At 42.5% G+C, this 24005-nt stretch overlaps 4 protein-coding genes and 1 non-coding gene across 8 annotated transcripts; 3 read left to right on the top strand and 2 right to left on the bottom strand.

Annotated features, from left to right (window-relative positions):
• Window positions 1-1702: 1702 nt before the first annotated feature.
• nabp1a (nucleic acid binding protein 1a) lies at window positions 1703-6195 on the top strand. Its single transcript, XM_012837236.3, has 6 exons — window positions 1703-3897; window positions 4151-4289; window positions 4514-4585; window positions 4872-4956; window positions 5144-5207; window positions 5363-6195. The coding sequence occupies exons 1-6, from the start codon at window positions 3804-3806 to the stop codon at window positions 5566-5568; spliced, it is 660 nt and encodes a 219-aa protein (XP_012692690.1). The 5' UTR covers window positions 1703-3803; the 3' UTR covers window positions 5569-6195.
• On the top strand, window positions 1936-2017 carry trnas-cga. Its single transcript has one exon. It is a non-coding gene; the product is annotated as a tRNA-Ser (tRNA).
• A 993-nt stretch (window positions 6196-7188) lies between the features above and the next one.
• On the bottom strand, window positions 7189-10137 carry ftcdnl1 (formiminotransferase cyclodeaminase N-terminal like 1). 3 transcript variants are annotated; one of them, XM_012837202.2, is made up of 6 exons: window positions 9927-10137; window positions 9461-9573; window positions 9275-9370; window positions 8900-9055; window positions 8533-8721; window positions 7189-8295 (listed from the first exon to the last, which is right to left on the bottom strand). In XM_012837202.2, exons 2-6 carry the CDS (start codon window positions 9570-9572, stop codon window positions 7853-7855), a joined length of 996 nt encoding a protein of 331 aa, XP_012692656.2. In that variant the 5' UTR covers window position 9573; window positions 9927-10137; the 3' UTR covers window positions 7189-7852. The 3 variants fall into 3 exon arrangements, with proteins under 3 accessions (XP_012692656.2, XP_031440212.1, XP_031440219.1); XM_031584352.1 differs by having other exon boundaries at window positions 9931-10137; XM_031584359.1 differs by having other exon boundaries at window positions 9951-10137.
• Window positions 10138-10193: 56 nt separating this feature from the next.
• c2h2orf69 (chromosome 2 C2orf69 homolog) lies at window positions 10194-13898 on the top strand. The gene is made up of 2 exons (XM_012837200.2): window positions 10194-10775; window positions 12274-13898. Exons 1-2 carry the CDS (start codon window positions 10476-10478, stop codon window positions 12979-12981), a joined length of 1008 nt encoding a protein of 335 aa, XP_012692654.1. The 5' UTR covers window positions 10194-10475; the 3' UTR covers window positions 12982-13898.
• Window positions 13899-14130: 232 nt separating this feature from the next.
• On the bottom strand, window positions 14131-23896 carry stk17b (serine/threonine kinase 17b (apoptosis-inducing)). Of its 2 annotated transcripts, XM_031584328.2 has the most exons (8): window positions 23217-23894; window positions 22808-22986; window positions 19713-19925; window positions 19201-19339; window positions 18779-18905; window positions 18488-18536; window positions 18031-18210; window positions 14131-17365 (listed from the first exon to the last, which is right to left on the bottom strand). In XM_031584328.2, exons 2-8 carry the CDS (start codon window positions 22924-22926, stop codon window positions 17131-17133), a joined length of 1062 nt encoding a protein of 353 aa, XP_031440188.1. In that variant the 5' UTR covers window positions 22927-22986; window positions 23217-23894; the 3' UTR covers window positions 14131-17130. The 2 variants fall into 2 exon arrangements, with proteins under 2 accessions (XP_031440188.1, XP_012692686.2); XM_012837232.3 differs by having other exon boundaries at window positions 22808-23896.
• Between the last annotated feature and the right edge of the window lie 109 nt (window positions 23897-24005).

Raw genomic sequence — 24005 nt, 5'->3', positions numbered from 1 at the left:
AACGTCCCGCATTTTCATTGGTAATTTGTTTTTTAATTGTCAGAAATTAAAATACGTTGGATGCATTCTTCTACCAGCCCGCCACACTAGCCGCTTATGCTGTTGCAGGTTATTCATGCAGGTTATTCATGATTCAAAAATATTGTAGTCTTGCCTTGGCCTTTAAAAATGGCGATACTATGCTATGAAAACCGGAAATGTGAGACTCCTGAAAGGATGCGGTTAGCAGCCAATCACAGTCTTGCGGGGTACGTGAGCCCTAGGAGGATTTTGTTGGATAGTTAAAAATTTTGGCGGACGCACTTACGTCTTATGTAACTGCGCAAGGGGCTTAAAACAGCGCTTATGTATCTTACGTGCGTACGTTTCTACGTTAAAACCGAGTATAAAAGCCCCTTTAGTTTCTACTCTATATTATAGCGCTACGTCAAAAGCAGCAACCTGGCTCGTAATGCAACATATAGCCAAGCTTTTCTAAAAGCCTTGCTACGATTACATGGCTTAGAAGAGAGATGATCAGGGGGTCATCAGGCTGTGAATGCCGGCAGTGAAATTGTGCAGACGTGGGGCCGGTGAACTCCTCTGCTTCGTCACAAAAACAAACTTTGCAAGTAAAGCTACCTGGCGACATCACGGACACGTGCTTTACTTAAAGACAGTTGCCTTTGATGGGCCTGTAATAACCAGTGCATGTTGAATGTCTATAAATAAAGACGTTGCAAACTTCGTGTGCCTTTGAGATGACGAACAGCACTATGCATATATTTAATATAGCAGAAGCTAGCCTGTATATTTTATGGCCCAACTGTTGTGCTGTGGATTCGACTATTGGACAATGTAAGTGTTCACAGGCCAACAAATGTTTCTTAATCAGTTAGATAGACATTATATGAAAGTTTTAAGTTACCTCTCCGCATTGGTAACATTGTCCCACACAAACTCGTCCCACATCTGGTCTGTTTGCATCTGGTCACCCTAGAGATGTTGCGGATTTGATTCTCCAGTAAGCACATTTTGAGTCGGCAAAAAAAAAAAACATGGTGAAAAGTCCAATTTGACGTAACTAGGCCTATACATAAGTCAAAATTATGGCATTAAGATACAATTCTGAGATAAATAGACTTATAAGGCCTTATAGGCATTTTATTTGCTGAAATGGGCTTCCATGCCAGGCTTTGGTGAATTTCATTTACTTGACAAATGCAGAACTATGTCGCATGGATGTATCATTCAGAGTAGCTCATTTGCTACATGGGTCGAGAGCCTTATAAATAATTAAAATCATGATTCCAAGATAAAAAACTTCAATTTGTCAATTTGTCATCTGGTTAGATGCTAACTGCATTTCGTTGCCTCAGTACCTGTACTCTGTGCAATGACAATAAAGTTGAATCTAAATCTAAATCTTCCCGACAGTTGAGTAATCCAGTGTCTCCCCCTAGTGGCATGAAAATCAATTTCAGCCTCGTTGTAACACTTGCACGGATTGGAACGGAGACGAACCCTACATAAATATGATGGCGAACTAAATATGTTCTACCTTTCCACTACAGCGGTAAGTGCTGCAAGGCGAACACAACATGTGTCATATCAGCTGTCACCTTTCAAGTAGGTTAAACCGTTTTATGGATGTTTTATTTACGGACTCCAACGAAAGTCTTTTTTAGAAAACTTTGACCTTGAGCATACAAAACCTGTGTTATTTTCTGTCAGGGTTACGTTAGCTTACTAAAATAAAACTGTGTTGTTCAGCGCAAGCTACCTAGGTAATTGCTATTTGCTACCTGTGCCATAGTTTACTATCGTGATGATACATGTCAAGGCCTTCTTTGACTTTTTTTTCCAACGAGACGTGTTATACTAAATTGAGATTCAGAATTCGATTTTAGATATTTTTATATATTTGAATCTACCGGCTACAGAGAAGAATGCATAGTCACGGTGGCCGAGAGGTTAAGGCGTTGGACTCGAAATCCAATGGGGTTTCCCCGCACAGGTTCGAATCCTGTTCGTGACGTGTTAATCTTTTCGATCGTCTGTATTGCTACAACCTTGAGACACTCAAAGAATGGAAACATACTTCAAACTCAATGATCAAATGCTAGCGTAACGTCCTGTTAATCGTGTTTCATTCCAGTTAACTTCTATCACTACAGGATTAATATGGCGTTGCTCGGGAAGGTTTGCCATTTTATGGTCGTGGTGTTAATGACAAATAGGCCTAGTGAATGCTGTGTACAGTCCACTAAAAATAAAGGGGAAAGTGATCTGTGGTGAAGTGCGACGCTGTCATTTGGAGTTAAAATAAGTCTACAGTTCTCCGTAAATTACGACGTCTCTTGAGTTTTGACATGCCTTACTATCGTATTTGTTTCAACAACAAACTACTTTCTCATTGTACCGTGAAAATATTATTATAATTATGCTCCAACTATATTATACAACATCGGCAATGATTTTATGGAAAGGGGTCAGATATCGCTTTTCCATCCAGACACATTCTTCTTGGTATCCAATCAGATGCTGATGTTATTGTAATTTGATCACTGTAAATACCATAAGGTGCATTTTCAAAATCTACCCTATGTACATGTTTTGCTTTATCGTGTAAAGACAGAAATAATGAACACACCAATTTTTTTAAAAGTATAACATTATCGTCGTTGTATGTTGTTTGAAAGTACACCATACAATTTGTGAGAAGATATTTTTTTTAATTTAAAGGTGTTCCCACGCCCCCCCTTTTGTATGCGAGGAAATGGACTAGTCTGTTCCGTTTAAAAATGGAACAACACGCATACTTCGCGTTGGCGTTGTTCGGGGCATTGTGACAGGGAACAGGAGAGTCTGTGATAGTTGTAGATTTTCAAGATAATAGAAATAGCCAAGAACATGGTATAGAGACGCCTCACATGTCGAGGGACTTTTAAAAAACGAGTTTATACGATAGGAATAACAATTGGCATTCCACAAACGCCTTCTACATTTATGGCGTACCATGATCAAACTTAGATTCGTCACAAAGACGCACTATGATTTCTAGTCGTCTTCGTCGTTGTTTTTAAATAAATTAAATATTTTTTAGAGCAGGTTTTATATTAAACATTCCTCTAATCATTTAACTAACGGAAACATAAAACACGATTGCTGTGGAGTAGTCTTTTTGATAACCCACACGAGCTTTATACTGTTGATGGTAGGCTAGGGAAGCTCCCTGACCAAATCAGCGCTAGCTAGCTTGCTAAGACGCAGCGAAGGATACAAAAGTGTCGGGGGGAAAAATACTAGCAACCTAAAGCTAGCCAGGTTAGCAAGACCAGAGAGGGTTACCCGTATAGTTTTAAACCACTGACAGGGCAACATCGTAGTATTTGTTACTTCTAACCTTAGGTGCGACATGCCTCCGAGTATAGCTATGGAGCTTGCGATGGCAAGCAAGGTTAAAATAGTTAGTTAGCGTTAATAACCGTACAAGGGAAGCGAAAGTACACTTGATGTAACTTAGCAAACGTTGCCGGTGTAGTCAGTTTCCCCTCAACTTGCATTAGATAGGCTAACTGAGAAAGACTGCCAAAGTGGTTCACTTTAGCCAAGACGGCACTGGGAAAATTCTGCACACCAGCATATAGATTGGTTTCTGCGTGACAACCAGTCATAGTTTATTCAATTGCTCCCAGTACTTTGTTCACCGACTCGTGCTGTAGCTAGCAAGTTTGCTATAGCTATTGAATGCTGCTTTTTGTTTCACAAAGTCGGCCATACAGACAGCTAGTAACGCTAGCTTTTCCCTAATTAAATTGAAAATGTCGACTATATCTAACGAAGGTGCGTTACTGATAAAAGATGTTAAGCCTGGATCGAAAAATTTAAACATCGTCTTTATTGTTTTGGAGATAGGTAAGTTAATCATGTAGCGTGTCCCTCATGACAAATTTACACGTTTCTTTTTTTCTTAAAGGGGGCAGTGTAGTGCCACAGTTAAAGGGCTGCTTTATGTCTTCTAATTGCCTAGCCGTTTTTTAAATTATGCATTTAGAATTATCTTTGAATGTAGAGTTTGTGGTTTTATCGCTAACTTACTATATAAGTGTTGCTATTGAAATGTACTTATGAATCGGTTGGACTGATTTATACTGCGTTGATTTAATAGGACGTGTCACCAAGACAAAAGATGGACACGAGGTGCGCTCTTGCAAGGTGGCAGACAAGAGTGGCAGCATTGCTATTTCTGTGTGGGATGAACTGGGCAGCCTTATTCAACCAGGAGACATAATTCGCCTTACACGAGGGTTAGTGTCGTCATCTTCAACCTGAGTGGTTGTGTCGTGTGTGTGTCTTTCTCTTCACATCACGAGTTATTTAACTTTTTAATAGTCTGCTCACATGTCCGTTAATTAACTATGAACTATGTGTTGGGCAGTCGTTATAAATATTTGATTTTCAAGAACAATGTACTGAAAATCGGCACACTCATTCAAGAACTATATTGACTTGATTTATATTTTGTGTTCAGCTATGCCTCAATTTGGAAGGGATGCTTAACCCTATACACTGGAAGAGGTGGAGATCTACAGAAGATTGGAGAGTAAGTGGTTGCCTTCATATACAGGTCTTTTGACCACCATCAAAAGAAGCACTTCACTACAATTAAAGTGTAGGTGACCAACAGGTCTCTTGTATCAGTCAAGTGGGCTTCATTAAGTGAAGTTGAGGATGTATGTTGAATGCCACTAGTACAGGTATGACATGCCATCATTGTGTTGAAACTGATGTGCTGGTGTAGTGAAATCATTGCTAATACAGAGGCCCACGGTGTACATTCTGATCTTTGATTCCATAAACCTGATATCCAATCAATCTTTGACGTGCAGGTTTTGCATGGTATACTCAGAGGTGCCTAACTTCAGTGAGCCAAATCCAGACCTGCTAGTCCAAACTAATATGCAAAATAAGACGGTATGTAACACTTTTTTACATAATTATTCAGTATTTTACAGGTGTCTGTGCATTCAGGTATTAATCTGTATTCTCACATAAAGTTGGACCCAACTGGCATAGGCCATCCTTTCAAAATGACATTTCCAGATGTTTCCTCTATGCTGTATGCCCTGTCAGTGATGGCAACTTCACTGTTTCTAAACAGGGTAAAGGGGAGCAGAGGGGAAACTCTCCACCTAATCAGAATTCAGGTACACCCAATCAAACAGGTGAGTAGAGGATGATCTGGGAGCCATATATTCACCCCTGAGCAATTTGTAGACAGCGTTACAGTAGGCAAAGAGGCATGGGTACAGTTGTGGAAAAGTCAAACCCCATAAGCTTGTTCCATTCATGATCCACCACTGTGCATCTCGTCCCACAGGAAACGGTTCGATGCGGACCTACTCTAATAATAATGCTGCTGTGACTGTGCCTCGTGATCCTGCTTTTGGTGGGCTGGGCCGAGCCAACGGCCGGCCTCCTGGCAACGGGCCTCCCTCGGTGACCATAGAAGGTCCCCCTGCTCCTCCCAAGCCCTCTGTGACCATCAGCAATGGCCGGGACCCTCGACGAGCTTCGAAGAGATGAGGAGCAACAGCGACAATCACTATTGCGCACACACCCCTCATCCACACTCTTCCCCTCCCCGCACGACTTCTCTCACTTTCAGGCTCGACTCAGATCCGAGTCTCGGAACACATCACGTTACTGCCACTTTGAAATGACTAGTCCATTTTGTCCTCAGTTGTCTTGTGCCAGATAGTCCTCACTAGTTGTGCCACATTCCTGTTTCATCAGTTGAAGCACTGCACTGAGAAGGCCAAATCATGGTGTTGACTTGTTCATATAAGTTGCCTGTTCCTGGAACTGAACTCTTTTAACAGTTAACCAACCACACCCATTCACCAAGTGTGTTTGACCAATTCAGTGCCAGTTTTATGCCCACCGATGTTTGCCCTTTCCCTTAAAGTGTTGAATGAAATTCTTACACCCTACTTGAACACTTGATGCACTTTCTTAAGTTATAAAGGGGGCATTACTGACTTGTGATAAAGCAATGACTTGCCAATGTTGAGAAAAGGTCATCAAAGGGGGCTCCCTTTGGCCAAAGGACACATTTAAAAAAAGTAGGAGTGACTGTGAAAGCAGAGGTGATAGTTTTGGTTTTTAACACGTAGGCTTATTTAAGTAGAATAAAGATTTGGTCAGAAAGAACAAAGAGTGTTGTGGGGGAAGGATAACTCCATGGTGTTTTGTGTGTGCATTTTCTTTCATATAAAAAAATCAACTTAATTCCCAGCCCATTCAGAGGTATATATATGAATGTATTTTAGCCATGTATTATACTACTGTAAAGTGCCACAAAGCAGTGTCATCTTAGTGTGACACATACCCTGGTCGGCAGCAGTCCGTGTGTTCTTTTTGTGGTTGCATGTAGTCATGCCCACCCAAAGATGTGTGTTCAATAATGGCAATGGGCATACTGAGATGTCATACAAAAACAACTGAAAGTCTTATGAGGGTCATAATGTCTAGGTAAAAAAGCAATTCTTAGATAGGCTCTGATCATTCCATGCACTTGACCTGAAGAAGATTTCACTCTTTCATCCTGAGAAAACAGCCAATGTAAATAAAGAGGACAAACAAGACTGCAAAGATTGCACAATACCATGTCATAAGCACTGCCTCACACACAACATTATTCCCACACGGTGCTACTGTGCTTTTCTCTCTAACCATCTCTCAAAACCTTTGAAAAATAGAGATGGACAGCATTTTGTCTTTGAATCCTAGTGTTCTGTCAGTTTGACAATAAGGCTCCCTAGTAGAGAACGGTCCATGAATTGCCCAACTAAAAATGTTTAGAATTAAAATTCCAATTTGTATCTTTAAACAATATCCAAACATTTACACGTACAATCCACATGTGTGTCCACCAGTTCCTACACGTTGAAATCTACTGACCCCCTCCTGTTTTGATTGGCAAAATGGCTGCATACCTAAATTTCCCTCGGGATTAATAAAGTATCCATCTATCTATCTATACATGCCATACTCTCATCAGGATAACACATTTGATCATGTAAATACTGGATTAATCGATCAGATTCTTGTAACATGACCAACCAGATATCCTTCTTTAGTGTCCTTAACATGGTGATGTCACTGTGGTGTACATCATGAAGTGGAATGACACAAGCACATTGGTTTACGTTTCAAATCCACCAAGCTTAATGATGGTAACCTTCATGTTTATTGAATTATTATTGAAACAGTGCATTCATTACTACTAACAGTAATAAAACATTTTTTTGGAAGAACACTGTTCCAGAACAAATATTCTTGGGAATATCATGATCAGAGTAACAGCCCAGACAAACAATAGTTAAGATCACACTTATTATGCTTGGACCCAAACCAGAACTGTTCAGGTCAGTCACCTGCAGTATTCTGCTCTCCCGCAATCATGGTAAAGTGAATAGCCTCTCATTAGCATTACAACATCTGTGCCAGAAAATAAGATCATAAAACACACACCCTTTGTTGCATGTGGACTGGCATGCTTCCCTGGCTTCAAAGAAGCCGATGTTTACCATAGGTGTAAAAGTATTTGGATAATGACATTTAATTCGCAGGTCTGACGCTAAGGCTCATTTAAAAGTGAGAGATAAAAACACAGATAAAAATGAATACTGATGATTGATTAACTTGTAAACACGGTGTATTATTCTACATGAAACTCGTTTTATTTTGTCTTTTGCCTTTGTTTGAGCTTTGCCCACTTGATGAGTAATTCGATTTTGGTCATTCCAGTAAACCGAGTCTAAACAATCCATTTTGGCCTTGCAAAGATGGAGACCCCTATTACTCATCACATGTGCAGTTTTCTCTGTTCCTTCCAGAATTCACCAATCCCGAGAGACAAAGCCCGTTCTGCCAGGCCGCGGCACTCACGTGGGGTGAAGCCCACCAGGGCAGTCCCCTTTGTGGCCACGCCATCGCGCCCTGCCAACTCTGCCACCCGCGCCGTGATGAGCGAAGGGGGTGCGTGGCAGTAAACCTGGCCCCCGATGTTGAAAGAGGGCCAGAGGTCTCCTCCGCCCGATCCAGAGCAAGAGGGGGGCACACCCTGAACACTCTCCACGTTGCAGGCAATCTCCACAGCCCCCTCGTGGGGCAAGGCGAGGACCTGCACACCTGGGATCCCACTGGGGTTGGACTCCCGGAGAGCAGCTGCCACGCGGCGGCCCAGGGCCAGGTCCTCAGTGCCAATGGTCACGTTACAGTTCATCACGTAGGGACTAGCCCCAACACCTGTAAACAGTGAATTCACAAATTGATATTGAGCAGCCTTATCTCAAATGTTATCAACACTACAAACAAAACTCTGATAACACTTGACCCAGTTCTTGCTAAATGCATTATATGCTTCTACATTAAGAGCTTCTCGCTAATCGAAGGACCTTGTGTTACAAAGAATACTTTTATAAAAAGGACACTAGTCTAATCCTCTAATCCCACTGAAGCATTAAAGGAAATCCATGAGGTAACCTGTGAGGCCGTATCGTTTCTGAGGTGATGGTCCGACATCTGGTTGGATGATTGACGTGTCTGGATGCTTTTTAAACCAGCCCATCTCCTTCCTTCGCTGGGCCAGACTCCGCTTCTGGGGCATATCAGCCCAGCCAAAAAAGAATGTGCTGGTCCCAACCACTTGCTGGGTCAACTCAGAGGCCAGGGCTTTACATAGTGATTAAAGTAAAACATTTGTATGCTTAAACAATGAAGCCAGATTTATTTATTTTGTGCCCATGCCATCCAGATGTCATCCAAGTCAGCTGTAGTTTTCATTCTGCACAAACGCGTAATACATGGTACGGTATAGTCTAACGTCTACTCCTAATGAAATATATATCACCTCTGGCTTCTTTGGCGCAGTCTTCCAAGCCCACCTCCTCTCCAAGGGGGTACAGTGGCACTAGATCAACTGCACCCATGCAGGGGTGAGCCCCGGAGTGGCTGCTCACATCGATAAGGCCACAAGCCTGCTCACATGCAGACAACACAGCCTCCCCTAGGGTTGCAAGTTTTCCATTAGTCCACTGAAAAATAATGTGCATGGTACAGGGAGTAAATTAACTAGTACAACATAATAACTTGTACATCATACATTGTCTGACATGTGCTTCAAGAGATCATATGGTATACACGACAACATACTCATTATTACATTTTTCCATTGGCTTGTGAGTATTCTGATTTTTCAGTGTATCATAGACAGTTCAACACTCACTGATGTGGTCAATGCTTGCGACAATTGTAATGACTGAGCGGTTGTAGTCAAAGTCATTGAAGATGTTGAGAACTGTAGTCCCCACTCGCCAACCTCCTGATAGGAAACAAAGGGACAATATAGGACACAGGGCAAGAGTGCTGTGCACAGATTCAGTTCAGCTCTTCAGTACAGTTTGAAACTCACCATTGTTGTTTGTGATAGCTGCCTGGGCTATCTTTACAACCAGGTCCTTTCTACGGGCTTCAGACACGTTGAGCAGACAGGCTACCAGGCGCTTTCCCAACGTGGAAGCCATCCTGTGTCAAGAAGGTCCTCATCATGATTTACCCAACACTGGGTCACCAATCCAAGATTCATAATGCTGTACAGATATTTTATATGTCTAAGCGAGGTGTTATATTTTTTGTTTACTTTATTTCGTGGGGTCTAAACGTTTTGAGTGTAAAAGCTTTCTTGCAAAGTTACACGTAACAAATATGATCACTGAGAAAAACAAACAGACTGGCAACTTCAGAGTCCAAAGATTGGGGGAGATAGCAGCAGAGGCTACATTTAATCGCCCTTCAAGGAAAAGCAACAATTACTTTTCAATTAACCATTGCTATGCCTTAGTCATGCGACATCTGACAAATGTTACTGAATGACATACTTGCTTTTTAAATCATCCGCTGACCTGAAGTTGTCACATGCGTGCTGTTCATAAAAGTATTTCAGTCAATGTGGTCGGTGGGCGGGTCTGCTTAGACAAGCTGCAGGGTTCAAAGAATTCAACTTTTCGAACTTCTTGCGCTGATATGTCTTACACATTCAATGTTGAAGTTTTACTATGAAGCCATGCCACTTGTAATATAGATCAGCGAATGTATGGCAGTGGTTTGAGCATGCGCATTTTCATTCGTAGCTAGACAGCGCCACTCTGTGGTATGGGGAAAAAAAACAGAAATCAAGAAAATGGAGGGATAACAAATATCTTGACATAAATATACTAAATATGCGTGATGTGTGCAAAGATTGTTCGTGGAACTATAGAATACCAGATAATAATAAAACATTTTAATAGAAATCGTACAAATTGAGACTATCATCGCTTGCAAACGTATTTATAATTGTCTTGCATTACGGATAATTGTGTCGTAGAACGTTGGCCAGCTTTGATCACGTCCACATTTAACGTTAATCCTGTTGCGGTCAAGTGCTCATGTTTAGCATCCGTACTGTTAACACAGGACTAACATTAATTGCAGTAGCAAAGGCGATGAGCGCTGCAGCAGGATCATCGGACCCTCCAGGATTATGTTTACCAGGGAACACCGTCGGTGTATGCCCGGACAGTCCGCCTCGGCTTCTCAGACTGCCCGCCGTCCCGGGATATGAGCAGCATCGGGTGAATGATCTGTTACTGCATAGCCCTTCAACTGGATCTGTGCATCGGTGCGGCAGCTCCGAGATGGCCGGGAGTGGCAATGCACACATTGTGTTTTTTCCCGGGGACATTCAGGTCAGCATAGCTATCGAAAGCATCTCTACCCTCGAAGTAACAAACCTGCCATAATTAACCAAACACTGAATCGCCAGTCCCACATTTATGGGATTTACTTATCTTCATTTCCTGGGGTGTAGACGGGTGTAGAGCTTTATTGCAGTTACACCTAAAGATACATTTGATCGAGGAGAAAAGCAAGTAGACTATCAACTTCAGAGTCCAAAGATTGGGGCAGGTAGCAGCATTGGCTACATGTAATCGCCCCTTGATGAAAAGCAACAAATACTTAAATGAAGCATTATCTCCTATGCATTAGTCAGAGCATTTACCACGAAATATCTGTTGCAGGGGGAACATCACAACATTCCCCTCCTTCACAGTGTGCCGTGCACTTGGTTAACCAAAATAAATAATGGCATAGGTTGTTGGTAGCCATCTGTTATCTAAAACTGTTTAGTTATTCTTAGTGACGTTACCTAACGTTAATCATTCCTAATTAATAATCCAGTTGATTTAACTGATTACATATTACAACAGACCTTTATTTTAATGTCTAATGTTTTGAGTTGGAAATTATTCTTAGCTGCTATCTACCTATTTGTCACTAGCAAAGTTCTCAGAAGCCATCTAGCTAATGTCTCTTGTACCAGCTGGATATAGCGTAGGTGGCTATGTGCTAGTACGGTCGTTTATATGTAATCGACCTGTTGGTGGCTGACTGTATGCGTAACATTAGCTAGCTAGGAGGCTAACAATATTTCACAAACCAGTTAGCGCAAACACTTAGTGACTATGCTGAGTAGAATATGGAAAACTGTACAGAAGCACAATTCTATTTCTGTATTAGAGTTGAACTTAATACTGCAGTCTTTATGAAAAGCCATTTCAATCAAGTGTACTGTATGTTACACGAGTGATGTTGGCTGGAATTGCTAGTATCTTGCTAACGCTTGTTAGCTAATGAATTGTTAGCCAAATGCTGTCGCCCTGGCGTCAACTACTTCACAAAAGTCATCATGACCTAAATGTGTTTTATACGGAACACATGCCCGCCCTATTTTATCTGCTAGTAATGTTAGGTCGTGTGCAAATCTGTTTAATTCGTAAGCTAATATCAGCTGAGCTGTTTACACAACAGGTGTTTATGCCAAAAGTGACCTGCCACCACTAATTACTCTGCCCTATGTTCCTTGACCTGACCTGCAATAACACGTTTTAATAAACATACAGACAGTAGTGGCAGCAGAATTGTACTGATTAAATGTTCTCAACTATAGCCGTATTCTGTTGCTGGTTGTGTTTATATTTTAAGTTGACTTTTTCACCAGAATGGAAGAAGACATACCGATTGCAAACAGATTGCATTAGAGACGAGAGATACTCTTATCTTGACCAATAGGGAGGTTGTAGTTGGACTAGTCTGAGGCGGAAATTTATAATGTATTTTTCCTCATATTGTTTATTTCCTCCTCCACTCTTTTTTTCCTGATACCTTTTCTGACTCCCCCCTCAGAATTTTCAACAGGAAATGGCCCTGCAGCCAGATGCAGCCCCATGGCAGAGCTGGAGCCTTGAGAGGGTGGCCCTGATCTTGGGGCGCCGTTTCCCCAGCCACCATATCTGGATAATCCGGGCATCACAAATGTACCTCCACAAGTTCAGCTGCTACCAGAATTTTGTGGAAAGCAATCTGTTTGGGGCGCCTGAGCATTCCTCCGATTATGGCGGTCTGCGTCATCTGAGAGCCTTGCTTGGCCATGGCATGGAGCTTGCCAACCTCCCAGACCCTCTGCCCCCCCTGGGCAGTGCCACGTCTTTTCCACCTGGCTTCTCTCTCACCATCGTGGCCTTCAGTAAGGGCTGTGTAGTGCTCAACCAGATGGTCTACGAACTACCAGCAGCAAAGACAGACCCAGAGCTTGCACCCTTTTTGGAATGTGTGACAGACATGTACTGGTTGGATGGGGGTCACCCAGGAGGCAGTGAAACTTGGGTCACAGACAAAAGGGCACTGGCAGAGTTGGCGAGGAGTGGAGTAGCCCTGCATGCCCATGTCACACCCTATGAGGTACGTGATCCAATGCGGGCCTGGGTAGGGAACGAACACAAGCGCTTTACACATACGCTCGAGGAGCTTGGCGCACAGCTTTCTCAGAAATTGCACTTTGAGGATGAGCCAGCATCTATTGACAATCACTTCCGCATCATTCAGGAATTCTGAGGCCTGAAATACTACAGTCAGATATTAATTTGAATGTGTTGCAAGATGCAGCCTCTAGGCCCATTGCTCAGATACCTCAACAAAGCATGTCACAGGTGTTAGCAGGAAATGGAAGAAATTACCTCATTCCGTCAAATATAAGGGCTTTATAATTTGCACAAAGATATGGAACATAAATGTAACAATTTTGACTATTTAATGAAACTTTCGCCTCACCTCGTAATGCTGTTGTATATTCAGTCAATGTTTACTATCTTCCCTGCAATCTGATACTTCTACAATCTTTCCAAGTTGATGACACTCGTGAATGTAAATGGTCATTTCTCAAGTCTTACAGCAACACTATGCTTAAAATCCTATACATCAGCAGGAGCTACTCAGTCTTAATGCAAATGTATGATGTGTGCATTTTTAAGGTTCTGTGATGAAAACGATTCTCATGACATAAGAGTGTCATTTACAGAGCATTGTTATCTAAACTCTTAGATATGATTGCATGTTAATGGCAAAGCTAAAATTCCAGTTGAAAAGTTCTGATTAGAAAAAGTTATATATTGATCCCAACTGGAAAAAAATGTACTTTTCAAAACTATTTAGTGTCATCGACCTATAATCTATTACCTCTGCTTCCTGCGCGGGTTGCTTCAAGTTCATATGATGTTTGTTTTGAATGAAGTGGAATCTCTTGATTATTTGCAATAATGGGGTGTTGTGTTCCACTCCTGTGGTTGCCAGCATAGAAGCTAACTGCACTAGATACTTACATAATACATATTCTAACTTTATTAATGATTCCAATTCCTCTGAACTCCTGTAAAATAGCCTATATTAAATGTACAGTGCGCTTCAGGTCCATTCCAAGTTTTTCCTTGATGCTATGCCATTCAATAAAGAATGTAAATCAAAAACAGTACTAAGCCAGATTTAACAAGTGTGAGATTTTGTATTGTACAAAAATGCAAGTACATTTTCTGTGAACCGATCCTTTAAATATACAGGTGGAACCACACACTAAAACAGTAAATGGACACACTAAATAATGCCTCAATATCCCCCTCAATATTTAGTTAACAACAGACGGTGGGAATGTGTCCGACTGACTCAAATAACAAAAGACCCCAAGGTCAATGAGACAACATTACAGTATTATGAAGGATACTGACCAGGTTTATTGGTAAAGTGAACAGTTTTGTTTAACATTGGTGTACACATAAAACCATGGCACTGCATATGTAAATCCACATCCATCCATTTTGATTATGACCTACAGTAGACTCATTAATTTGAGTAGGTCTGTGTAATCAATATTTCACAAATCAATTAAATATGTAAATCTCTTTATATATGGTGTGTATGAAATACAAAAGCTATAAAATTCAGAAAACAAAACAAAAAACACGAGAATTATTTTCCATCTAATTTCCAACTGTGCTGTGCAGTTTACCAACTTACATACAAGGGAAAGTTACACTGGCCACAAATCACTACAACAGAAAACCAATTTCCAGCTGACACATAAAATTACCAGAGCCCCAGTGATACACCAAGCTACAACAAAAACACTGCAATATCAAGCAGTGCATCTCAGTAGGCTCAATGAATCCATACAGACATTCTCCCTGGGTTTAAAATTTCAGACACTCCACAGCCAGTGAGCCTTTCGCTGACGCCATCTCCCAGAGCAGACACGAACTCTGGTTCCCTTAAAATGACAGCATACAGTGAGAGCACGGCCGTAACAGGAGACACCCGTCTGTGGGACAAAGGCTCCACTTGTGTGTCGCAGCCGGTGCCATCGCTAAGAGACCCTGGGAGCAACTACACAGAGCAAACAGTACGCTCTTCACACCTCCCTGAAGAAAGAGAAACATTTGGCAGACAGGCTTGCGTTTACGGTCTTATTTCCAGTTCTGAAATGCAGTGTAGCGGTATGCAGTATCACAGGCTGTGCTGTTTAAATGAAGAGTCGCCGTTACCCAACACCTTATTGGTCCCGTTATGGACCAATTTGTCCTCATATCCAATGTGGAACTGACACTGGATACTTCCCTTTGTAATGGAGAGTTCACTTCCCATTTGGAATGTTACCTGATAAATACATTAGGCCAAAAACATCCTTTCCTGCCCCAACCTACCACCACCTTCATTACAATGTGCCATCTCGGCACCATTCTTTTCCATTTCTTTCCTCACAGAATAACTTAACCATTTCTCATTTCTTACACTACAATACTCTGTTGTAGCGATCCCTACAAATCTCTACCCATCCTCACAGGCCACACTATCTATGTCTTAATTTTCAAAAACGTTCTCAATCCACACGGCCATAACAAATATCAATACTTTACTTACATATGCATCCAAACGTACCATCACAGACTACCTCTCCATGCAGCTTGATATTTCCCAACTCAATGCTTTCAATGTTATGTTATCAGTCCATCTAGTGCAAGGAATGACCGGTTATACACCATTCTAATTAAAGTTACTCAATTATTGCATCATATATACACATCTATCACGATAGAACGAGACTATAATTCCCACGTACATATAAATATAAATTGCATAACTTATTGCGAGAAATCCCCAAGACTCAGAGCAAGCATAAAGAGGCACACAGTGGACTGGCAGGCGATACCCATCCAGTCATGGGCTTACCCTGAGATGAGAAGGCTCGGAATGTACAAAGATAAAAGAATATTACACTTCAAAACATTTAGATATTCTATGCTATTAAATGTTTAAGAGAGTTCACTGAAGCCAATATACAGTAGGGGTACGGGGGGTAAATACTGTTTTTACACAGGATACGGCAGACTCAGCACCTCATACGGTGTTATATAACTAGGTGGGTAGGGGAATGTTAATTAAAGGCTAGCTGGCAATAGTTTGACAATACAGTGCTTCCCTTCCTGAGGTTTAACCTTAATGGTTCATTTCAATACATGTTGCACTGTACTATTACTGCCTCTTTTAATGCACACAAAGAAACTGCAGTTTGCACACTGCAAGATACTAAATGGTTTAGGACACCAATGGATTTCCCCTTTTGAAAATGAGGGACACTGAAGAGTTAAGTGCTTTGCGAGATTCTAAGTCATTGACTTAAAGGAAGTGGCATGCTGATCGCAAGAACATAATTGAGTAATCCTGGGAGTGGCGCTGAGTCATTCTTTTGTGAGGGGCTATCCAATGTTCTAATTGCCCTGGGATGGGCTGGACATTTTTGACATGAAACGTGCCTGGAGATGCAGGCTTTGCATCAGCCAGAAGAATGCGTTCAGATGAGTCTACAGACTCAGTCCCTAATCTTTCCAAACTGAACGTTCAAAACACCCTCAGCAGTGGAGTCTGACCGAATTAAAACACGTCAGCAAGACCACCAAGCTGACCAAGCCATCACCTGCGATCGACTTTGCCTCTAGTCACAGAGTAGAACCAATAGGAAGCCTTTTGAAAGGACTGGCGTGAGGCCCAAGAGTAAAGTGATCTCTGGGTGACTTTACCCTTAGATGTTTATTGATGAAATATGTCTGGAGGACACATTTGTGTTCTGGTCCTTATAAAAAGGAAATGTTTCCATACAATATTTGTTTGGTTCACTTAGGGTAGGAAAATAAATGGTCCTTTTCGGTATAATTTAAGGGACTATCAACGAGGAAGAAACGTCTTTAAAAACATGGTATATGCCTGGACGCTACTAGTCTTCAAAAATTATGAAAAATACAATTAACGTAACATTAAATGATGGTTAAAGATGGTATTGCCCAGACAGTACTGCAAGGATTCTCATCAAGAAACATTTGACCAGCGATATTTCACTAACAAGAGAAGGGTAAAAGTTAAATTTTAAATTAAAGTTGGAATTAAAAAACGCACAGTTCATTGTGACTGCACGCAACAAAGCTTATTCAATCTCGAGAGAAACAATGACTTCAGTGACACACAACACTGAATCACACAGCTGCACCTCATTGGACGCTATGCACAACCATTTTAAGTCACGCTAGATGTTTTTTTGCAGACAGCACAATGGCTTAAACCGCTAATGGGAGAAAGTGGGGCCCAAACCTTGACGTGAGAAATTAATTTAACAAAAAAGAAAAAAGAAAGACAGGAATTATCAGTGCCTCCTGATGGTGGTGCTCAGTGGTCAGCATCTCCAAAGGTCGGCATGTCTTCCTCGCGGAAGCGAAACCGTTTGGCATGGGGCGAGTCCAGGAAGTTCTCCTTGTCCTCCAGGTCTTCAGGCGGTGCGGCCCACTTGCCGCCCCCACTCCTTTCCCGGGCGGTGCGGGGTGTGGGGGGCAGGGACTCTGTGCCGGGGTAGTGCTGCCACAGCCAGGGATGGGTCATACAGTCTGCAGCACTGGGCCTGTCTCTGTAGAAGAAAGAGCAGATGGAAGGAGAGGTGAGAACACACTCAAGCTAAATTATCAGGTGCTCATCTATTAGTTCCACAATCTCTCGAACCCAACTATTCTTCACAATGGTCAAGTCCTGGGGAGAAATTCCGCAGTAATGGAAGTTTGGTCCAGTACCACTGTTAATCCTAAGTGGAGAAACTGGCCTCACTCAGCTGTGTCTGTGTCAATTTGGTTGAAAATGACAAACTCTCCCTACTGTTAGAAGAATCTTTGCATGCCATTACATGGTTTATGTAATGTTTACATTGTACAAGTTGGTATAGAGTTAATGATTACAGGACAAGTGATTTATGAGCCTGATGAGTATGAAGATTGAAAGCCAAGATCAATGCGCAGCTGGTGTACGAGGGGAAACCAAGTGTGAGACTGAGCCACATTTGTGTACATGTGAGGCCGTGCAAATAGGATTAAGCAAAAAGGTTACACGGTTCTAACACAGGCCAGGTGGTTCATGTGAAAACTTCCATGTGCTATGTGGGTGAGGTCATCCACTCCTCAAACGTGGCTGTAATGGCTCCACGCCATGCTGCAGTAAAAGAGCTGCACGTCTATTATTCAGTCCTCCAGAGTGGCAAGGTTCCACCTGGGTTTGTCTCGGCCCCATGAGAGAGAAACTCACTCGGGCACTTTGACCAGCAGCTTGCGGATGAAGTCCACGGCCAGCTCGGACACCAGGGAGAAGGTCTCGCGGCTGAAGTCCACGTTCACCTGCGACACATTCAGGAACGTCTCCTGCTTGTTGTCCCCAGCGAAAGGGGACTCGCCCGTAACCAGCATGTAGGCGATGACTCCAACACTCCTAAGGTGGACACACATGCACACGCACACGCACACCAACGCAAATGTAAACAGACAGAGAGGGCAAGGAACAAAGAGGTCAGAAGTAATATAATCACTTTGTGCTCAAATGTAAACACATGGTAGAGTTACAGAAATGTATATGCAAAGAGCAGTGATAGCTCCTAGAAATATTTACTTTCACTTTTGACATGAGCAACTCCTATGGGCTGGGACATTTCCCTGGCTATAAACATGGAACTGTCTGTGATTGTGAAAACAAATACAAAACAACTTACCAAAGGTCTGTGGCTGTTGTGATGGGCTCATAGTTCAGGATCTCTGGTGCTGTAAAGAGAGGTTATATGATTGTCTGCCCTCATTCACAGATTATAGCAATATAAATTTAACAACCACCCTTGCCACAGAATGGAACAAACCTTTCACGAGTCAAATGCTAAATAAATAACCTTGGAAGGAAATTATATCTGATACCATTCACACGTATTACTTTCAGCCCACACCTAGAAACAGAGTAAAGTTTAATGTTTTGGAATGATGTTTGGCCCACAAGAAGGAACAGGTCTTACCCACATACTCCGGAGTACCCAGGATCTCCCTCAGCTCGCCAGCTGTGCCAAGCCTGCGCGCCAGGCCAAAGTCCACAAGCTTGATGTCACCCAGTGGGCTCAGGTTAGTCAAGAGAATGTTCTGGGGCTGAAAGAGCGAGACCAGGACTTTTAGAGTTACCAGACACAATAAAGACGAGCATCTTTTGCTCATGTGTTTGCTGCTCCTATGTTATAATGAAGTGAAATGTTCATGTTCATAACACAAGAAGAAAAGATCCATGAGAAAGTGTTGCTATGTTTGCTTCAACCCTTCAGTTGGGTATTGAGCATGTGCAAACATACTATACGTGGATCTAAGTTTTATGCATAAGGAAGTAACATAAGATTTGTATTTCGGTCAGATGCAATGCCAGTGTGCGCTGTGTCAGTTTTGAGCTAACCTTAAGGTCTAAGTGCACTACACCGCACTGGTGCAGGTGATGAACCCCCTCCAGTGTCTGTCTGATGAGGCGAGTGATTTGGCTCTCTGGTAACAACTCGTCGGACACACAGTGGTCAAATATTTCGCCACCCGCCGCACTAGGGGAAGGAAAAGGCAGCACACGTCAAGACAATCTCTCTCCTCTGCCTTATACAGACTGGGCCAAAGCTCCTCTGACATGCCTAGGCATGTTACACACACAGACACACACACACACACACACACACACACACACACACACACACACACACACACACACACACACACACACACACACACACACACACACACACACACACACACACACACAGCTTAAAAATGCATCAACACTTGTAAGGCTGCAACATCGATTTGGCTAACAAAGTTGACTGTGGCTGCCCGAGTTTACACAGAGGACATATAAACCTCTCTTTCCTGAAGTTCTCCAGAGATGTCTGGAGTTCCTTCCTTGTCCGCGTCAGTTCTACTTACTACTCCATCAGCAGGACGATGTCATGGTCCGTCTCGTAGGCGACATGCAGGTTGACCACGCGCGGGTTGTTGCGTGCCACCTCTAGCACGGCCATCTCGTGCACCACCTCTGCCCGGCAGTCGCGCCCACGCCGCCGCTTCTTTAGGAACTTGGCGGCAAACACTTTGCCCGTGGCCTTCTCCACGCATCGCTTCACCACCGCAAACTTGCCCCTGATGCAGAGGGCAGAAAGAGAGAGGGGGGCAGGGGTTAAAAGGGGTGAACATGTCATGATTCCATTAGCTTGCGGCCTAGGCATGTGATTGCTCAAATGTTCAGTTGCCCAATGCGATTTATGTTACCCAGAGAAATGTGACATGCCAAAATCTACATTGTAAGTTCTATCGCATTCTCATGTTAAAAAGTCATCAGTTTTAAAATGTTGATATCCTGGACACATAATCTGCTTGTCCCAGGCACCTGGGCTAGTGATTTGTCCATCCTTGTAGAGGGATGCTTTTGCTTTGTTCCCATTTGAGCTACATCCAAACCACTCAGCCTTCTCCTGTTGCTGAGGCTTTGAACAGCACTCTTTGAAGTAGAGCATACATATTAATCAAGTAGTGTTTATGCAGATGGACGAGACCCGATACCTTTAAATTACACAGCCTAGAATTTACTGCAGGAAGAGAAAGAGAGAGAGACATATATAGCTATACAGACAAAGACAAGTGTGATGAAACAAATACGGCTAGGCCATAACCTGAGTCACATCCTTTACAAATACTCTAGGCTTTCTTTAAGATTTTATCGTCAGTTGATGACTCATTTGAGTCATTCATACTCATGGCAAATAGTGCGTGTGCCCATGAGGCATGATGGATAGACTCTCAAGCACAATCCCTCAGCAGGGCTGGCTCTATGTTTCTCAGAGCAGTAACAGTCGTGCTAGACAAACAGAGAACAACAGAAACAGAAAACAACCAATCTACAGAACTGATGATCTCATTCATCTCATGGACACATGATTTCAGACCATAAACTTTATAATTTCTCGTCAAGACCTACATTTACTTCCTTCCTTCCTGGTTTGTGTTTTTGAAAAGTGTCAGGGAACTGCAAAAATGCTCCCCTAATAACCTCTGTATCTTTGAGCAAGCCCATTTGTTTTGAAATGCACACAAGCAAACATGAGATAATTGCATCTACCAAGTGTAGTTGCCACACAGCACAAACTGTTCACAGACCCTTTTGTTTCATGAGGTTATGTTTGCACAGTGAACGGACTGTGAAATGAGCTTCCTGTTTGAGAAAAGGCAAGGATGAGCGCAGTTTTAAAAGAAAGGGGGAAAGTTAATCAGATGGGCTTATGGCACAGCTAATGTATGCGTGAACACACACATCAGCTATTTCTTTTACACACAGGGCACTGCACAAACATCAGAGCTAGTCTATAATTCTCACAGCACAGACCTGAAATGGCCAAATGTGTGTTTGCCCTCAATCAAACGGATCCATGTTAAATACACAGAAAAATGAGGAAGTAGACAGGGCCACTTCCTATTTCTCAGTGCAAGCACCGTGGTTCCCATATGTCTGGATTTCCTTCCTCTTACCCCAGAAGAGTGTGTCACACACGGGGTTACACACATGCATAACCACAACCTTAATAGGGTCTTAATACTATCAAGGGTGCACACTTATCCCGGTAGCCTAGCAAATGTAGAAGTGTATCTTTCCGTATGAGTGTAAGAGAGTTTTTATATTGATGGTGAGGTGATTCCCTCTGTTGTCAAGAAATTGATGAAGAGTTTAGGCAGGCGATACAATTCCACGTTGAGTGACCAAGAACAGATTTAAGAACTTAGAGAATGAATTGTTAAGGCAATCAATAACCATTGAGAAGACCTTCTTGCCTGGTAAATTTAAATTGTTGTGCTTGCAGTTTGGGCTTTTGCCATGCATAAGGTCGCCTTTGACTGTGTATGAAGATGCTATTTCACAGGTGAAGAAAATTGAGTGAATCGTGAATAAGGCGGTTAGGAAACAGCTTGGGCTGCCAAGTTGTCCAAGTACTGTAAAATTGTATGAAACATTTTTTTTGGAGTTAGCGATGACCAGCTTGGTGGAGGAGTTAAAATGTGCTAAGACCAGCTTGGAGATGACTTTACCTCCATCTACCACCCCCCACCACTTCCCTAACCTGTGTTCGCATCTGGCTCCTACCCTTACTCTAACCCTAACTCAGGATTGCACTCCCACAGGGGGTAACCAACCAACCCTCCCACCCCTTACCCTAGATAGCCTGTGGCATGCCATAGGATAATGAGATTTATGTTTAGATCATTAGGCAGAGTATCGTTCAGACACGACATATCCATATTAAATCTTTTCCATGCGTATCTTGAGGTGTATCTGTTGTTATCCCTGGTATTGACATGTGTCCTAGCCCATCGTAAGTATGGAGGGGAGTGGGTCTGGGTTACCAGACACCCCTGTTGTACATTCTGGAGATGTCGTGGGACTAATTCAACGAAACACTGACGGAGGAAAATGCCCACTTGACAACCCCAGTGAAATGCTCACGAAGGTATTTACGTCATCGTCGTTTTGTTAAGTATCGTGTAGCTGTGATGGCTGTAGTGCACCCTGTTGTTATTATACTTAAGCTAGGTTGTTAGGTATGAGCACTTGCATGTGACAGTGAGAGGATTGGCCGCTGTGTGAAGTCCTCAAACAATAGTAGGAGAAATGTAACATATTTTCCTGTGTATAACTAAAAAATGGCCCTGTGGCAGATGCGTTGACAGTGCCAAGGGTCCTCCAGAAATAACTTTATAATTACTACGTAATTATTAAATACACTCGAAGGAAGACAAATCAAAAAGCAGTGCTTCACCCACTGACGATCGTTTTATTTAAAGGATAAAGACATTTTTGCTCCCATCGGTAAGATAAGTCATCCCCATAATTTGACGGCAGCATAGTTAATAATTTGCTTGAGACTGCATACAATTGCTTTGCTTACTTGTCCAAAGGGTGCTGTTGCCAAAGCAATTAAGATAACTTAATGTACAAACTGTAAATGTACAGGAAAGTAGATGAGATGACTGACCTGCCCAGCTCCCCTGTGATTTCATACAGGCTATCCAGAGGATCCGTCGATATTTGTGTCTGGATGTCACCCAGCAGCCCCGCAGCAATGCTGCGACTGTCAAGTCGTCTTCTAGACATTGTTCCAGTCCAAGCCGTGAGCAGAAGTCTTCTTCCGCTTCAGTTTTTAAAAAAATCCACCTTTTTGCAAAAATAAGGCCTAACTTTAACGAAGTCAACACAAGTTTGTAGATGTAAACGGACTCTTCCACTGCTACAAAACGGCCAGCTAGCTTGCTACCTTATCCAACAAAGTTAAAATTAGTCGTCAGCCATACCATACTTGACACTTGTAACTCGCGAGCTAGCTCGGACAGTCTTTAATGTGCAAGATAAAGTAACGTTAGGTTATTTAGTTGAGATGCCCTTACCTGTCCCAACCTCGGGTTTTTCACTGTGTATAGTGAAAGGAAAGTTGACTAAAGTATTACCTATGACTAACTTATACATGCTAGCTAGGGTCCAATCCTAGCTAGCTGGCTAAACAACAGCCTTGACGAAGACCGACTATTTATAAAACAAGGTGCGTTAACCCTGTTACCTAATGTAATTTAACACAGACCCTTCGCGACTGAAATATAGTTAACGTTAGATATCCAGAGAGTCGTTTAACAGAGAGGAAATCATTCGACGAATCATTGTTTTCAACACAAGCGACATCCTTCCTTGGTGCGGTACGTCACTCCTCTTGAAAAACCACCTCTTGCAGACAAGTTAATGTTGGTTACTAGCTTTTCAGCTGTGTCCGTCTAAATTAGTAACTTAGCTAGCGATAGCGAGCTAGCAGTTTAAAAGCCAATACAAGATGAAAGGAACACTTAATGGTACTGCCCCGAAGAGCCGGTAGAGACAAAAGTTACTTTGTCATCTTGAGTTGAATACTTTTGTCCAAATCACACTGACCACTGATAGGCACAGTAATCCACTCCCGCCGATATTATCCCTGGGCAGTTTTGAAAAGCGAAGCCGGTGGCCAACATTACAGATACACTGTATACGTCACAGTTTCGATTAAAAGCAACCATTCATCCTCGTTGTGGCGTGGCGCGCCCTCTAGGTGCCTGAAATGGCAATCAGCCTTCCGATCCAAGTCTATGTCGACTATGTCCATTTGACCAAAGCGAATAAAGTCTCTGGTTTGACAGACGCAAGCTACCGTC

This window comes from Clupea harengus, chromosome 2, assembly GCF_900700415.2.
Source record: "Clupea harengus chromosome 2, Ch_v2.0.2, whole genome shotgun sequence".
Lineage (NCBI taxonomy): Eukaryota > Metazoa > Chordata > Actinopteri > Clupeiformes > Clupeidae > Clupea > Clupea harengus.
The sequence above is the reverse complement of the archived record's forward strand: the minus strand, read 5'-3'. Positions and strand labels throughout refer to the sequence as shown.

What these genes read in the sequence shown, in the direction of transcription:
- nabp1a (XM_012837236.3), top strand. Translation starts at nt 3,804, where the DNA reads ATGTCGACTATATCTAACGAAGGTGCGTTACTGATAAAAGATGTTAAG. An exon ending in CTTTATTGTTTTGGAGATAG is followed by an intron (nt 3,898 to 4,150) that starts GTAAGTTAATCA and finishes TTGATTTAATAG; the next exon opens with GACGTGTCACCAAGACAAAA. An exon ending in CTAATATGCAAAATAAGACG is followed by an intron (nt 4,957 to 5,143) that starts GTATGTAACACT and finishes GTTTCTAAACAG; the next exon opens with GGTAAAGGGGAGCAGAGGGG.
- ftcdnl1 (XM_012837202.2), bottom strand. Translation starts at nt 9,572, where the DNA reads ATGGCTTCCACGTTGGGAAAGCGCCTGGTAGCCTGTCTGCTCAACGTG. An exon ending in CTGCGCCAAAGAAGCCAGAG is followed by an intron (nt 8,722 to 8,899) that starts GTGATATATATT and finishes CACTATGTAAAG; the next exon opens with CCCTGGCCTCTGAGTTGACC. An exon ending in GAAACGATACGGCCTCACAG is followed by an intron (nt 8,296 to 8,532) that starts GTTACCTCATGG and finishes CACTGTTTACAG; the next exon opens with GTGTTGGGGCTAGTCCCTAC.
- c2h2orf69 (XM_012837200.2), top strand. Translation starts at nt 10,476, where the DNA reads ATGTTTAGCATCCGTACTGTTAACACAGGACTAACATTAATTGCAGTA. An exon ending in TTTTTCCCGGGGACATTCAG is followed by an intron (nt 10,776 to 12,273) that starts GTCAGCATAGCT and finishes CTCCCCCCTCAG; the next exon opens with AATTTTCAACAGGAAATGGC.
- stk17b (XM_012837232.3), bottom strand. Translation starts at nt 22,926, where the DNA reads ATGTCTAGAAGACGACTTGACAGTCGCAGCATTGCTGCGGGGCTGCTG. An exon ending in ATCACAGGGGAGCTGGGCAG is followed by an intron (nt 19,926 to 22,807) that starts GTCAGTCATCTC and finishes CCTCTGCATCAG; the next exon opens with GGGCAAGTTTGCGGTGGTGA. An exon ending in ACAACAGCCACAGACCTTTG is followed by an intron (nt 18,211 to 18,487) that starts GTAAGTTGTTTT and finishes TGTCCACCTTAG; the next exon opens with GAGTGTTGGAGTCATCGCCT.